The sequence below is a fragment of the Protopterus annectens genome, chromosome 15.part0, assembly GCF_019279795.1.
Source record: "Protopterus annectens isolate FY-2018-M chromosome 15.part0, PAN1.0, whole genome shotgun sequence".
In the NCBI taxonomy this organism is placed as follows: Eukaryota; Metazoa; Chordata; order Ceratodontiformes; family Protopteridae; genus Protopterus; species Protopterus annectens.
The window spans coordinates 280,117,350-280,134,291 of NC_056749.1; the positions used below are offsets into that span (position 1 = coordinate 280,117,350).

At 40.2% G+C, this 16,942-nt stretch overlaps 1 protein-coding gene across 1 annotated transcript in view; it reads right to left on the minus strand.

Annotated features, from left to right (window-relative positions):
- SLC25A43 (solute carrier family 25 member 43) overlaps positions 1–16,942 on the minus strand; it is a 280,959-nt gene that overhangs the window by 198,980 nt on the left and 65,037 nt on the right. Inside the window, exon 3 of the mRNA XM_044057052.1 lies at positions 11,178–11,350. Coding sequence (XP_043912987.1) covers positions 11,178–11,350 — 173 coding nt within the window. The remainder of the gene's footprint in view (positions 1–11,177; positions 11,351–16,942) is intronic.

A 16,942-nucleotide genomic window follows, 5' to 3' on the forward strand; every position in this document is an offset into this window, starting at 1 on the left:
TGTCTGGATCTGAATTTGGAGTCGGCTACTTTTACACTGTGAGTTCTGTCAGAAAGCCAGTTGGCAACCCATCGAGTGACGTAGGGATTAATGCCCAGCTTAGTAAGTTTATCTATGATTCCAAAGCGGGGGATGGTGTTGAAGGCCTTGGCGAGGTCCAGATAGGCTGTGTGGACCGCCTTACCCTTGTCCACAGCTCTGGAGACTGATTCAAAGAAGTCAGTCAGTTTCAAGAGACAAGATCGGCCCTTCACAAACCCAAACTGGGTGGGGTCACCCAGTATTAGGGTGTCTGGTTGTATCTTAATATTTTCCAGTATGTTTAGAAATGTGTAGTGAGAATCTTGGGGCATGATGGGGGATCTGTAGCAAGCTACAAATTGGATTGCAGTCTTACCTAGTGTTATAGTTGCACCTGGAGAATTTCAGACGCATTGTGTTGGGCAACAAGCCTGGTGGTGTGAATATCCTTGGTGAATATGGACACTCCTCCACCTTTAGTATTTCAGTCCTGGTTTGGTGGATGAAAAGTGCAGTAAGAGTTGTAGCCTGGTACTGCAAGGGTGCTCTCTGGAGCCCTGAACCAGGTTTCAGTCACTGCACAGATATCGATCTTCTCCATTTTTAAGAGTGCCTCGAGAGAGCGTATTTTGAGATTTAGACTTCTAGCATTGAGTAGCATTACCGTCAGATTTTGCATGCTTGTACCAGTTACGGTGGTGGTTTTGTCCTTTGAACTTTGCCTAAAAAGGCACTATAGGGGTGGCAAGAGCTTTAGCCAGTAACCTGAATCCCAGGGGAGACAGGTGCAGACCATCTCTGGCAAAGCATCGTGGTCTGTCGATCATGTCGTCTCAGGCAGACAGATACTGGATCCCCTTTGAATGACACCAGAAGCTTAGCCAATTGTTGAAGTCAATCATTTTGTCCTTGTACTGTGGAATCATTCTGGGCGAAGGCAGGATGCCACTCAGGGATAGGGTCATACCTGCCTGGGACTCATCATCCGAGAGCTCTTCCAAGTCTCTCTTCATGTAGTCCAGTGAGGTATGTCTCAAGTCATTCACTCCAACATGGACACTGACAGAGTTATATTTGTACTTTTTGTGGAGTGACTTGAGTGCATGTGTTATGTGGTGGATCCTGGCACCCAACAGGCAGCTGACTGTAATCTTCTCCTTGTTCAGCCTGGTGAGTGGGATATCAGTGTACCTGACTATAGAGTCACCTATGACTAAAAAGTGTTGGGCACATTCTCTTGCCTTAGGGGGTGTTGTTGGGTGGCACACTGATGTTGTGTTTGTTTGCATTTCAGCTTCAGAGGTCCTTGTTGCTTGGGCAGGTTACTGTTAAGAGCCTCCACTGCAATGGCTGTTCCATTCCAAAATTTGCAGGTTTAGTATATTTTCATAATATCTTAGGACAACAAAAGTGATGCAAAATTATCCCCCCACCCTATTCTTTTGTGTAGCCATAAAACATTCAACATTGCTGATTCCTAATCATTTAGAGAATAGTAACATCTTACAGCTCTATGAGCAGTGCAATGTGGATGCATACAATTCATTATTTATAATACAGTTAACATAGCAGGGTTAAGCATTGCTACTGTATGTGTTCTACTAAATGTTGTTTAATGTTTCTTAATCACTGTCACATCTTGGCTATGTGTTGTACTTTCAATCTTTGTGAAATGTTTTTATGGCAGTATTTTTCTTCTTCTTTGTACTGCAAAGTACATTTATTCCTGGTTATCTTTGCCAATGTAGCCTGGGTCATGGCTGTAAAGGGTCCTGAGACAAGATTAATTATACTTTAACCAGGAAAGTAAACACACAGAAAAAAACGGGGGGGGGGGGGTGAACATGACAGAAATAATTAAGGAATTAGTAAAGCATGTTTTAATTATGCATCGTTTATGAGAGAGAGAAAAACAACTTCAAATTGAATGCATTGGGAAATAGCAGACCGACTTACTTTGGAGTTTTTGCAGTAGTGGTTGTTACCTGTACACAACACAGCAGGATCATTTACTGCAGTGAGAGTTTGCACACCTCAGCATGAGTGTGTGGGGGAAGGTCCGTCAATTCCTTTAGAATTACAAAAGCATCCCTGTACAAAAGCCTGCTATTTACCTACCTTCTTTTGCTGGAAGTAGCCAACTGCTGTTTATAACATAGAACAAGCTCTAACAGACACACAAATGAGGCTCACTTAAGGAAACACAGACACAGCTTTGTTACAGTAGGTGTGTTAGATGACAGGGCTTTACACTCCTGCCATTTTGTCTTAATGGCATGAGATGACACTACTTCCTTATGGTTAGCATGACTCATATAAAGAAGGAAAGAAAGCAAGAAAATATGATTATGTTACCAAGAAAGGCCCCATCAACCACCATTTTGTGGGCAACACGTGAAAATTGTAAAAGAAACACAGAGTGATTTTGAGCTTAAAAAATAAAGATATGATGACAAAAACATGTTTTTTGAGTTCTAAGGTAAAGTTTTCCTTTAAGGTTTCACCTGATGCCTTGCAATAGTTTGCAAGTCACTTTTTTTTAAATGTTAAGTAAACATGCAACTAAAAACTTTAAAATCAGCACTTTGGTTTTATGTTAAGTACTCATGCAAACATTGCAAATATTCAAAATTACTAGTAAATAGCAATGCTTCTAGTATAGTTAGTAAATGTGAACATTGACAGCACATCTTCTGTATCCTACCATGTTCATTAATAAAATGCAACTCTCTCAGATTTGAAAATATGGATGTAAATATGAAAAATTGAATTAGTATTTCCACTGCAGGACAGGCTAGACTAACAACTTTATTGTCATTATGTTACTTGGGCGGCCATGGTGGTGCAGCGGTTAGTGTTATCGCCTCACAGCAAGAGGTTCTCCGGTTCAAGCCTCAGCTGGGGTGCCTTCTGTGCGGAGTTTGCATGTCCTCCCTGTGGTTGCGTGGGTTTCCTCTGGGTGCTCCAGTTTCCTCCCACATCCCAAAGACATACTGTAGGTGGATTGGACACTCTAAATTGGCCCTAGGTGTGAGTGCATGCATGTGTGTGTGCCTTCTGTGGAAGGTTGGGTGCCAACACTGTAAAACTCCACTGCCAATCATGAGCAGACAGGTGATCCGCTGTGGCGACCCCTAACCGGGAAAAGCCGAAAGAAGAAGATTGTTATTGTGTTACTTACACACTGCTGTCTAATGCTGCCTGTTATTAATTGGCAAGTCATTTAACCATCCCCTAAAAATACCTGGATGCAATACAGACATAGGGATATTAAACTGGAAGTGTACAGAAAAAAACAGTGCTACAAGCTTGAATAAGTTAACTTTCAGTACATTTCATCCGTCCTTCTACACAGGGGAAAATAATCAACAAATAAAAATAAAACCTTTTCTCATTCCCCTGCAAAAAGAGCAGCACTACAGCAGCACACAGAGCAGCACTACAGCAGCACACAGAGCAGCCCAACCCACCAGAAAGTGCAAGATACAGACACTAGCCTTAACAAACTGATGACTATCAGCATTTTAATTAACTGCAATAGATGTGATATCGATAAAACCAGAACCGGCAATTCAGTAAGAGAATGCTCATTCATAATCACAAACAAAAGGGCTAATGCAGCTGTACAGATGCAAAGGAATTAAGCAGCCCATCAATACAGCTGCAGCCAGTAAAGAAACAAATCAGCATTCCTGGCCAACTGAGATTCCGGTATGTTTTTTTTTTTCCGTTTGCCGTCTGCTTTTACCTTACAAATTTAAATTGTTTGTATATATTTACTGAGACAGCCCCCCCCCCTCCCCAGCACAGCAAAGACCAATTATAAAGAAAAGATGTGTGAACAGAGCTTACTGCTTATTTATTTATTTTTGTTAACTACCATTTTGATAAATGAGTAACTTTTGTGTGTGTATGGTGGGGAGAGGATTAAAGAGCACCTTAATGAAGATTTTCTTTTTATTTAACATGTTTGCATATGGTATCCCCTGGCTAAGAACATGTACGCTATAGTGTACATAGAGAATGCCTACTGGCGTCTGTGTCCTACTGCCATGGCAAACAAGACGCAGTGAATGCCAAGGTGTTGCCTATGTCTGCCTTTTCACACAATGTTTGCAGCAGTGAACTACAGAGTCTCCAACATCTATCATTCACTGCTCAGCACTATTAACCTTCAAAAATGAAGTGTTTGCTTATCTTGCTGGTTATCCCTTTCCAGCAGGATGGTAAAGCTATTACAACTTGTTTCTGAACCCAGTAAATGGTAGTGTAGTGGAATGTTTCACCACTCTGTTAGAGGTGACCACAGTCTTAAGTGTTTAGCTCCTAAAAAAGGAATTGTATCCGTGGTGGTGCAGCGGTAGCATTGTTGTCTCACAGCAAGAGGTTCTCCCATTCGATTCTCGGCTGGAGTGCAGGGAGTGCCTTCTGTGTGGAGTCTGCATGTCCTCCCCATGATTGGGAGGGTGTTCGAAAGACATGCGTAAATGGGTGTGCCCTCTTTGAAGGTTGGACGTCGAGCTGGCACCCCAGCGTTCGTGAAAATCTACTGCCAATCATTAGCGGACCGGAGTTCCACTGTGGCGACTCCTAACCGGGAAAAGCCGAAAGACAAACAACAACAAGTCTACAGCACTGAAAGCTATTACTAGACAGGTTGCAGCATTCATTATTTTACTGAACAATAAAGGCATCTATTAAAACAAGCACAGTAATGTCCACAGAAGAAAAATGCAAAATCTACAGTTTCTACTACAATTCTTTTTTTAACTCTGAAATCAAGGTTTTCCTTTTTCTAAACAATAAACAAAACTTCCACTTTTCCTCCATGCATGGCAACACAGTATTAGAATACAACTGTTGGTCCTCCAAGTCTTTTGTGAGTGTGTTTTTTTTCATACTGCTGTTTCTAAAACCATCCAGCATTGCCTCTAGGTGATGGTCACTGCAGATGTGACACCATGACATGTACAAATCGGGGGGGGTGATGCTGATTGCCAATGCCACTGCAGCAAAGGTGTGCCATATTACCCAACAGAATTCTACTTTTACTGGCTCTTAAGTGGCTTGGCATGCTAAGTGAACAAATGAACAAAAGTTGTGTCTCTGTTAAAGAAGTACTTGCACACAATTTCACAGAAAAAGTGCAGGCCACTAACGAAGTGCAAATGTATCAACTGAATGCACCCTGCCGAAATGGGAGGGAGGCCTTATCAATCCTCTGGAGGTTATCTGGCATCCCACACCACTGGGTGTGGAAAGCATTGAACTTACATAATATACCCTTCATCTCATTATTTCTTTCCTGCTAAGAATTACTTCTAACAAAAACCTTAAAACAAGTTATATGTTTTCTGCAAAACTAAAGGCTGACAGACACACAGATTTCTGGTGTAAACTGTATACTTCTGGAAGACCCCTGCCAGCTCAGCTTGAGCGATCTTCCATCCTTAAACAAATGTTGAAAGAATCTGTACAACACTGATGCTTTTTGATGATATTAAATTTCACATTTCAAAACCTTCAGAAAATGTATGCTAATGCATAAACTGTTATTCTAACAACAACCTAAGTTTTTAAGAGCAATATTTAAAATCTGTCTCTGTTTTTAGGCTTTTATCCCCACAATATTTTTGTTTTTTGGGCTTTTATCCCCACAGGGGCGGCCACGGTGGTGCAGTGGTTAGCACTGTCGCCTCAGAGCAAGAGGTTCTCCAGTTCAATCCTCGGCTGGGGTGCCTTCTGTGCGGAGTCTGCATGTCCTCCCTGTGGTCGCATGGGTTTCCTCCGGGTGCTCCGGTTTCCTCCCACATCCCAAAGACATGCAGTAGGTGGATTGGACACTCTAAACCTAGGTGTGAGTGTGTGTCTGCGTGTGCCTTCTGTGGAAGGTTGGGCGCCGGGCTGGCAACTCGACACTGTAAAAAAACTCCACTGCCAATCATGAGCGGACAGGTGATCCGCTGTGGCAACCCCTAACCGGGAAAGCCGAAAGAAGAAGGTGGCTTTTATCCCCACAATATTTTTGGTTTTGTCAGATTTTATTTTTGTAAACAGTCAAAAATGAGCAAACAAACTTGTAAAAATGTGTAGAAACAGGCAACCTGATGTCCAGATAGTCAATACTAACCACAGGAAACAAAGTCCAAGTTTCTTCTTTAACGTAAAAGTATTTTATTTTTCAAAAAGACAACGCCCTGTCACAGCTTCCTCAGAAGAAGACAAGTAAAACAGCTAAACTGGTCTGTTCAAATACTCAGTTAACAGGAAGTGACAAATAATTGCACTTCCTGCACTAATTTGACTCAATAAAAATAATGAATAAAATCATGAATAATCATAAAACTCCATTGAATTATCTATAAATATTGTATGATAAAAGACAACATAAAATGTTCTTACTAGTGCATTTACATTAACATTGTAAAGATTATGCATTAAACACACAAAATAATGTACATATAGGCATTACCTAAAGTAGCTCCTTAGTTTAAGAACACATGAAATGTTACAGTTCTCATTGAGGCCATCTAGCCTAAATGCATCTAAATTCAACTGCCATAAAAGTTCGACACACTCAAGAACTATCTGAAAGGGGCCTCCCTATCGGTTAAAGGTACTTGATCAATACCCATAAAACAAAAAGAGTGGTCAGGGTTACTGCTAACATGTTTTGCTAAGGCATTCTCTAAAAGAGGTTTTTATGGCATAAAGGTGCTGGTATATTCTCTCTTTTAGTTTACGATTGGTTTTTCCTATGTAAAAGGAAGGGCAGGAATTAGACAAAGCAATGTACACCACTGACTTTGAATCACAAGTAATCCTCTGCTTAATGTTGTATTTTTATTCCTAACTATAAAGGAATTTCCAGTTCTCATCACTTTACACATGTTGCAGCATCCACATTTAAATGAACCTCTAGGTCTTATGTGACCATAAGTGTTAGAAGTATGCTGTAAAAGTTCTTTCAAATTATTACTTCTCCTATAAATTACATAGGTGACCTAACTTATCAATCAAGTTAACGGAATTAATAACTAGTGGCCAGTTTTTTAAGATAATGGCCCAAATTCCTGTTGAATTCAAGTTAAATTGGGTTATAAAACTTAAAGAAAAGTTTCTCTGCTGATTTAGTAAGGAATTTTGGTGTGCTAATTCATTATCATTAGTAGACCTACCTACATTAGATTGATCAAGTAGTGGTTTATACAACCCTTTTGTTCTTTTAGTGTCAACTTCATTTATAAGCCCTTCTAAAAGAGGGACAGAGTATCCGCGGTTTATAAACATACCTTTCAAAAATTGGCACTCAGCTTTAAAATCGCTGTAAGTGCTACACATCCTGCCTGCACGTACCAGTTGTCCTTTGACAATAGATTTTTTCTGCCTAGGTGGATGTAGACTAGTGTAGTGCAGGAAAGAGTTGCAGTACGTCTGTTTCCTGAAAATGCCAGACAAATAAATCTCTTCATCTACTTCTTTAGTTAGTCTCACGTCTAAGTAGTCTGTTTCTATTGTTGAAAACCTATAAGTAAATTTTAACCATTGTGTAGAATTGTTCAAATAGTCTACAAAGAGTTTTGCTTCAACTTCATTCCCTTTAAAAAGGATAAATATAAAACCTAGTGTAATATTTTATCTTCTGCATTACAGTTTCATTAGATAGTATATAAAGGTTTTCCCAAAAGGCTACAAACAGGTTAGCCACACTGGCTCCAGGAGCCCATGGCTATTCCACATTTTGTAAATAGAATTTATGTTCAAAACAAAAAGTTTGATGACAGTACTATGTCAACAGTTCTGTTACAACGTCAATCTCCACTTGTGGTGCATTTAAGTCTTTAAGAAGCAGTTGAATCCATTCAACTGCCTCATTGTGAGGATGGATGTATATAAATCAATGACATCCACAGTCAAAAAGTTACACTCAAGGTCAAACTTAATACTGTTGATATCACGTAAGAAAGACCAGGAGTCTTTGCAAATAGTAGGTATTTTCTTTACATATTTTGATAGAATACTATCTATCAATTTTGAACAGGGTAGGTCATAGAAGACCTACCATCTATTAATGCCCTCATGGGAGAATTCTTTTGGTCTTTGTGTATCTTGGGTATTCCGAACATTACAGGCAACTTTGGCTGAATAATGTCAATATAGTTGTATGTCTCTAAGTCTATTTTGCCTGCTAGGAAAAGGTCACGGAAATACCCACGACCTTGAACTACATTAATCTCATTAAGGGAAGAAGTAACATAGGCATCAGATGATAACACTTGCATCATTTTTTCTGTGTATTGAACGTTGTCGAACACTACCAAGCCCCTCCTTTGTCAGGTTTCAAAAACCTGACAGTTAAAGAGCCCAGGTTTTTTAGCCATTCACGTTGTGCAAGTGAAATATTCATCTCATTCAAAGTACTACTTGATTTTTGTGTAGAAAACAGATGTCTTATATCTAATTCACACATTTGTTCAAATAGTAATAAATTTTGTTGTGTAGGAGGGTTAAAAACGCTAGTCAGTTTCAATTTATCATTAACATTTGTTGTTTCATTGTTAAAATATAATTTTAAATTTAACTTGCGTATGTAGCATTTCAGATCAATCAAAACTTTAGCTAAACTTCCATAGGTACTTGGAATAAAAGTGTATCCAAGAGCTAACAATTCAACTAAGTCAGAATCTAGTTCCAAAGATGAAAAGTTATAGATAGTAAAGTCTTTCCTTGTGTTAGTATATATAACAGGGCCTTGCAAAAATCCCTCGGACCTGTGGGAGAAACATTGTCTGTTAACGCTTCCTCCAATACACATTCCCCTTGTTTCTTCTGTTGATTCCTAAAAACTTTATCATTAGGGAGCTCTAAAGGAACCTGCTTATTCTGGTCAGTTCTCCTGGTCCTCTTTGGTTCTTATAATTGTAGTTAACAGCAGTGGACCCTTTTAACCTATTACTTCTTCTAACTTCCTGTCTAGGTGTATTAGTAAGGTGTTCACCATTTTCACCTTCCAACGAAATTAATTCAGCATTAACAGAAGTAGAAGGCCCATTTAAACCAACAGTATTGGACCCTGCACTTGGAATGTTCAAATGGGAATATGCTTGGTTAGAAAAATAAGCTGTTCTATCCCTTACTAACTTCTTATTTTGTTAATTTTAATTTAAGTAACAATGCATCAATGCTAGAAAAATAGTCATATTTAAACTGCAAAAAAGAAGTATTAATTTTGATTTCTTCATCCAAAACATTCACTTCAGAAATAAGAGACAAGATATGCATATCATAATGTTTAACTATCACGCTTAGCAATTGTAACCCTGTTCCTGAAACAAACATTTCAATTCTGAAAATACACTTGGTCCAACAGTAGTCCAGAAGGAGTGAAGTTGTTCCTAAGGCCTTTTGGAACCAGTTTCTCATTTAAATATTGCCTAAAATAAGCAGCTTCCAGCTGCAGTTTTAATTTAAGCAACTTAATGTCAAGTACCTTTAAACGGACACTAAACCAGTTGTTGTCGCTTTCTTGCACAGTAAATGAGCTGGCAGTTGACCCACTGTTAGCGCCTGACAAAAAACGGGTTCTCTTTATTAATCCAGTCGTTCAAGGTTCGTTCCTCCACTGGCTCCGTCCTATGCTCCTCATTTAAGTTAGATGCTGGTGGTGTAATTGGATTAGCATTAGTTCCTACAGCATGACTAGTAGAAGGGATCCGAAAGATGCATGGAGTTGAAGGAAACAAGTCCGTTTCCCTACTGGTAGAAGCAGTAGCGTTTTGAACAACAGAACTTCCTGCCTGTTGTTTATTTGGTCGAGGAGGCAGTCCTCTAAGCTGTTGTGCTGCAGGAAGTAACGTAGCAGATCCTTCCGAGTCAGAAACTGAAACAACATTCTGGTTTGCAATAGTTTCAGACTTTTCTTTTCTGTAAAAAGTTGGAAGTTGCTCTAAAACATCCATACGAACATGTAAAGCCTGTTTCTACACATTTTTACAAGATTTTATTTTTGTGCTAAAGAGGTTATGCAAGTTGTGTTTGCACTGCAGCATCAGAATGTTGGCTATGATAACATTAACAAAGTGCAGTTCTGCTGTATTCTTCCATTTTCACGCAAAACATAGTTATCCTGTGAAATATGCAATAACCCCATACACAGATGAAAGGATATCCATTGTAGGCAGGGTCATAGCAGAGAGAAACAAAACTAAATGTATCAAGCCCAGCTACACAAAACTGAATGTTGTACATCATGGAAATTCCTCTTGCACCAGGTTGCAACAATTTAGAGCTAGAATAAATAACTCTGGAGAGAGGTGTACAGGTAACTTCCCTCTACATAAGGAGTATGACGGTAAACCCAACCAGAAAAGATGCATGTCCAATTTTTAATTTCAAATCACTTCTGTTAATGGATTGTACCAAGGTGGCACTAAGTAAATGTGTTTGTTAGACAAAAATAAATACAATCGAATGTATGCATACATATGCTCACACACGTTTACCTAAGGAGTGTAACTAAAGTAACTGGCTATGCAATGGAAATGAATACATTTATGAGGCTAAAAAAATCATTTTTTCACTACAGTGCTTTGAAAACAGCAAGGGAAATTACATTTCACTAGTTGTTGTTGTTTGTCTTTCGGCTTTTCCCGGTAAAGGGTCGCCACAGCGGAACTCCTGTCCGCTAATGATTGGCAGTAGATTTTTACGAAACGCCAAGGTGCCAGCTCGACGCTCAACCTTCAACGAAGACACGCCCATTTATGCACGCATGTCTTTTGAACGCTACCCAACCGCGGGGAGGACATGCAGACTCCGCACAGAAGGCACTCCCAAGCCCAGCCGAAAATCGAACGGGAGAACCTCTTGCTGTGAGGTAACAACGCTACCGCCGTACCACCATGGCTTACTAAATTACATTTCACTAGTAATAATGATTATACAATTCCACTTAACTCACACCTCTATATTACATGTAAAATGCATCATTTGTCTAGCACTCTCCAAAAATACAAGGACCAACTGCATGATTAACTTTTAGGACCTGAAAATGAAAGCAGAATGATAAATACAAGTTTACAAAATGCACCTAAGGGATATATGTGCTTCAGAAAGAATGCAAATTTTACTGTACACAACAATGAATCTGGCCTTACCTGCATTTTTCTCTTGACTGTTTCAAAAGGAAATGAAAGTGTTTGAGCAACTCCAGCAGCTACGCAACCACTAGTGAAATTCTGAAGCGGAGACATTCGAGTACTGGGCTTGTTCCACAACTTGTCCAGGTTTGTATAGACAAAGAAAGACCCAGCAGAAAAGGGGACAGCACCTTATAGAATAAAATCACAAGTCAAGCAACTGCTATGACCGGTCAAAACTAGCAATAAAATGAGGCAACATTTCTATTATAGTACTTTTGCGTTAAACCCCTACCAAACATTTTCGGTCTCAGATTGCCGTGTTTCTGGGATGATTCCTCAGCAGGCCGTGCAGATCCTTTCAGACCCATGCAGTGAATTCACTGAGCCGTGCATCGGCAGTGTCCTGCAGCCCCCGATTTCTGAGGAAGAAGTGTTACATGGAGCAGATGGGTTTCTCTGATGTAAACTTGTGTCATACCGGCAGAAGATTGCTTGGCCAGTGCCGGCCGTCCCAGGTTAACAGACGCTGTGGAAAGCAGGGTTGGTCTTTCACAGACTTCGCAGTCCGACTTGTCTCCCACTGTCTCCCCCTTCCATCACCGCACTTCCACGGGTGATTTCTTTTTGCTGATTTAGGTCACCATGTGTCTGCTGGCCGGCCCAGGTTAACAGATCTTGTGGACAGCGGGGTTGGTCTTTCACAGACCTTGCAGTCCGACTTGTTTTCCACTTACCTCCCCCCTGCACCGCTGCACGTCCGCAGGTGATTGCTTGTTGCTGATTTAGGTCACTGTGTGTCCCTGACACCCCCTTCCAAAAGAAGAACGATCCCCAAAAATGCAGGAGAAGGTAGGGTCAAACTGGCAGGTGTGTGAAAAAGGAAAGCGTGATCCTACAGCAACACAAAGAAATCACCCGTATCCATATAGTAGGGAAGGGGAGGACAGTGGAAAAACAAGTAAGCCCGCAAGGTCTGCTGAAACCGCAGCGTGGCGCTGACCCCAAGCCGTGGGGATACAACTAAAGCCAAAAACGGCCACGGACGTGCAGGACGACGGGGAGGATGCTGGAGGATGAGTAAGACTCCAAGCCATGTCACATCCCAAGCCCTGGGGAAAGAATCAGGGCAAAACACGGCAGTCCGGGTCCCAGCACGCATCATAAGGGTTTAACGGAAAAGTACCTCTATTATATTTACCTCAGAGTAAGCACAACAGCTTAACAGATAAACAACTCAGTTTGACAGAATGTATGTTGGCAGACAAACATCTTAACTTTGTTTCATCAAAATTACCAGACATACAAACTAAAATAAAAATTAATAAATGCCATTAACACTTCAAATGATCACTTACCATGTGAACATACTGATGTACTTTTCTACATTAGTAGATCAGTATAATGCAGTAGACCTCTTTTGCATAGTTTGACAAATTTATTTATTAATAATCACACTTTACATAAGGCATCATTAGCTTACTGAAACAGTTTTCAAAATTAACACACTAGATGGGCAAGCCATGAAAGCTCCTTTAGTAAAAAGGTGAAGATTCTAAAGCATTTACTCTCATTCCAAAAAGGAGGGAAAAGCAAGTAATTAACAAGTAATCATCATAAGATAAGAAATTCTAATAACTTTAACCTGCAAAAATATCTTTCATGATTAAGAAATCACTCCAATAGAATAAAGCATACAAACAGCAAACCATTTTGTAGAAGGCACACAGTAACAAAGCAAGTAAGTTTTTCAAATACAGCACCATGCAATAGCAAAAACATGTATTAGCTCCAGACTTGCACATTTTAACAACAAAATGGCATAACTTTGGAAACGTTACACAGAATATACGTAAACAATTACTCTGTACAAATTTGGTTACATTAAAAAAAAAAAAAAAACAATGGCTACATACTCAAACGTCAGCCAACAATCATGATTCAATGCCTCCGCTCCAACTCATGCAGGCAGGAATACTAACTGTGCTATCAACCAAGTGCCATTTTTATAACTCAGCCATAAAAAGATTCCAAACTGTTGCCACAATGCCATATCAACTAAATGGCCTCAAAATAAAATATAGGTCACCATCCTCCATGCTTCCACTCAATTTCACTAAAAGATCTAAATATTAAAGCTGTGTGGTCAAGTAGCTCAGACAATATTTTCATTACAACAAGAGTCTCCCTACTGCAATTCAAAAACCCACAATTGGGAAAAAATAAAAGTGAAACTAAAGGAGAACAGTAAATCTTGGCAACTGTTGTTCTCCTATAAAATTACTTTTTGCAGGGTGGCCTCACCCCCCATGTCACATTGCTTGCCTATAATAACTCCAAGATCACCACACCCTGGGGAAAAGGGACTACTCTGAAACCCAGCGATCTCAGACTTAGACTTGGTTCCCATTTTCACACATTCAGTCTTGCTCTCCTCGGACTCACAGTTAGGAATCTAGTAGTTTAAAAATGCTACCGTGATGCACGCCACACATAGAACATGTAACCACAGAACCACCTTTTTTCAGTCCTCACTGAGGTCTGCAGTTCCAGGACAGTCATTACTTATTTTCAGGCTACCTCACCAATGGCTCCTCACTCAGATAATTCAATACCTGGAGAACACCTTCAAATACATCCATTGCCAAGTGAGCAGAGGTAAAAATATGCTTCCTCAGAAGCGAAAGAAACACCTTAAGAACTGCTGGGGCTACAGTCTGTAAAGAACACTGTGATGCAGACGCTCCTTTAAGAGTAACAGAAAATGCACCCTATGTTAAATAGTAGTCTCTAAGAAATCATGGTCCATTACTATTGATTTAGTTCTCATAATAATCCACTTTTCCAATCACTACTGATTTAGCTCTCATAATAATCCACTTTCCCAATGACTAAAACTATGAAAAGACCTGTTCTTAAGTCACAGACTGCACCAAGCTCACCCTTGGTTGCCTGCAGTTGTGGCAAACAGGGATAAAATGTCAACTAAGGCCAGGGTAACCAAAGTTCAATTAACAGCTTGGGCGCTTGATGGTAAAGACAGGGAGGAAAGGTGTGCCCATCATGGTTAAAGAGATATGGTGGTCCGGAATGGTTTGCAATGCTGTTTTGTTGACACTGCTTCCAGTACAATGTGGAAGAATATCAGGATGCAGGAAGCAAGTGAAGGAAGGATAATGGGCATGACTGCCCAAGCCGGTAAGGACAGCTCTTGCAGGCACATGGAGGAATACTCATCCTGTCCTTGCAGTGATACAGGTGGTCATATCGCTACCAAGAGAGTGGTTTGGCCATTCACAGCAAAAGAAAAACCCACATCTGGAATGCCAGCAAGTACCAAACAACTCTGTTGTATGATGGTATGACCCCCCCATGTTTCTTACTGAAGTGGATTTGGGGAACGCCTACCACTAGGGAATTAATGACTCACCAGTAGGTGAAGACTTAATGGTCAGTAGGCATGCGGAGTAAAAAAGTGTAAGAGTAAAAAGCAAAAACAACCTCCACTTGGTTGATCATATATTCTATAAGCTGCTTTTTCCTATAATCAATATGCTTTCTCTTTTCCCAGTGATCTCTTAGAGAAAACAGTCCATTATGCCATTTCTACTTTGGTTTGCAAAAATTCAATACAGTCAAAAACCTACACCTGAAGCCTCTCTCTCACAACAGTTCCCACATGATAAAAATGGTATGGGAACTTTTGTGAGAAAAGGGCTTCAGAAGAAAATAACAGCTGTCATTAGAATTAATGACAGACTCATGGAACTCAGACTGCAGCGTTGGTGTTGATAACTGGGGACACACTATTTTTAGTCCGTCCTCCTCCTCCTGAGTAGTAGGCTATGGATCAAAAGCCAAGTGGCTTTGTTGCATGCCCTTCCACCTTGTCTCTTGTATACAGATGATGTCATAAAAAGGAAGGAGTGCAGAAAAAAAAACTAGTTAGTCTGGTCCATCTTTTCTATACAAGAAGGAATACTGGTTGGTCAACAAAGAGGCTAAAAATTAGTTGTAACCGCATGGCACAAGACATCAGAGGCACTCTACAAGCCTCTGGAAAGTGTCTCCGTAGATAGCAGAAAGAATCTATCAAGCTGCAAGGCAAAGATAGAAAATAAGGGATGCCAGCAACAACCTGCTCCCACTCCACAGGACATCAAAGACAGGTGGAAGGAGTACTTCCATCAGCTTTTGAATTACGAGATCTCCACAGAAGCTGTACTGCCCCAGACACAGCCTATGATGACATAATAGGAGGGGCCCACTCTAGAAGAACAGCACTAAGAAAAATGAAATCAGGGAAAGTAGCAAGCTCAAATGAGGTCACAGCAGATGCAGATATGATCAAGATGTTGGGTGAGTTAGGGGAGAAATGGCTCCGGAGGGTAATCACAGGAAAAAGGCAAGAAATGCATATTCCAGATGACTGGAAAATAAGCACCCCAGGGCAAGTGTACAAGACTAAAGGGATATTCACAAATGTGGGTAGTACAGAGGCATCAAACTCCTGTCAAACAGCAAGAAAGTCCTGAAGACAATGACTGATAAATGAATACTCAGAGTAGTAGAAAGTAAATAGGAGGTGAACAGTCTGGATTCAGATCAGGATGCAGCACAACTGACCTCATGGTGTTAGAGATGAGCAGAGAGTCCAACTGGGCATTCCTACATTTTAAGAAAGCATATGACAAGGCCCCAATAAAGCTAATTTGGGCAGTCCTGCCATGGTTCAAAGCCACAGAAAACATCTGTAGAACAAGTAAAGACTATGTACAAGGACTCAGTGACTCAAGTATGAACAGTGTGGGACTTCCAAGATGGCTGCACACTGAGAAACGGCTTCATTTCAGCTCTCCCAGTGTGAAAACAAACTCAGAAAAGCAAGCCAGTGAACCTGTCTTTTTGGCTAAATTTCAGTAACTGGCTAGTAAGTGCTCTGCCTGGATGTTAGGAAAAAGAAATTCAGAGAACCTGAAATAAAATCAATAACAAAAGATGAGAAGAAAACACTGACTGGGAAGAATTATGCAGCTGTTCAGCAAAAAGCAGTGCAGGCTCCAGCTCTGGTGCAAGACATGACTCCCAGTAATCTAGAGGAAAAAATAAATCAGTCAAACTTACTCAGAGCTGATTAAAAGAAATGAAACACTGAAGGAGTATATCAACTCATATAACAAAATGTTGGAAGAAGCTCTAAATAGATATTCAGATGAAGTGATAAAAGTGCAAAAATCAGAGGTTGAAATGAAGAAAAGGCTGGCTGAGTATGAAACTGCTCAAGATGAGATGTCTCAAAAAATAACAAAATTATAGGACACAGCATCTAGGGAAAAAATGAGATCTTCTGCTGTACCAGGAAGCTGAAAGGAACAGACTGTAGTAATTTTTAAAGCACAAATAAGTAACTGAACTGGTATTCTACAGCAGGAGTTGTTAACTGAAAGGGCACATCACATGTGCTCCAAACCTGGCCATGAGAAAGCAACCTAGAGCTTTAATAGTAAATATGCAATCTTACCAGCAGAAGGAGTTGATTCTGATAATACTGTGGCAGAAGGACAAAGTACTAAAAGTGGGAGACAGCACAGTGTTTGTGGAAAATTATTATTTCTTCTGCCTGGTGTACCATGAGTAAATTTGTTCCAGTGATCACAGAATGGAGAGAAACAGGCGTGAGATTCAAGCTTCTGTATCCAGCTATTTTCAGAATATTCTTTCCTGGAGGGTGAAAATAACTTGTTGTTGATGCAGAACATGCTAAGGAGAAAACACAAAAGTTT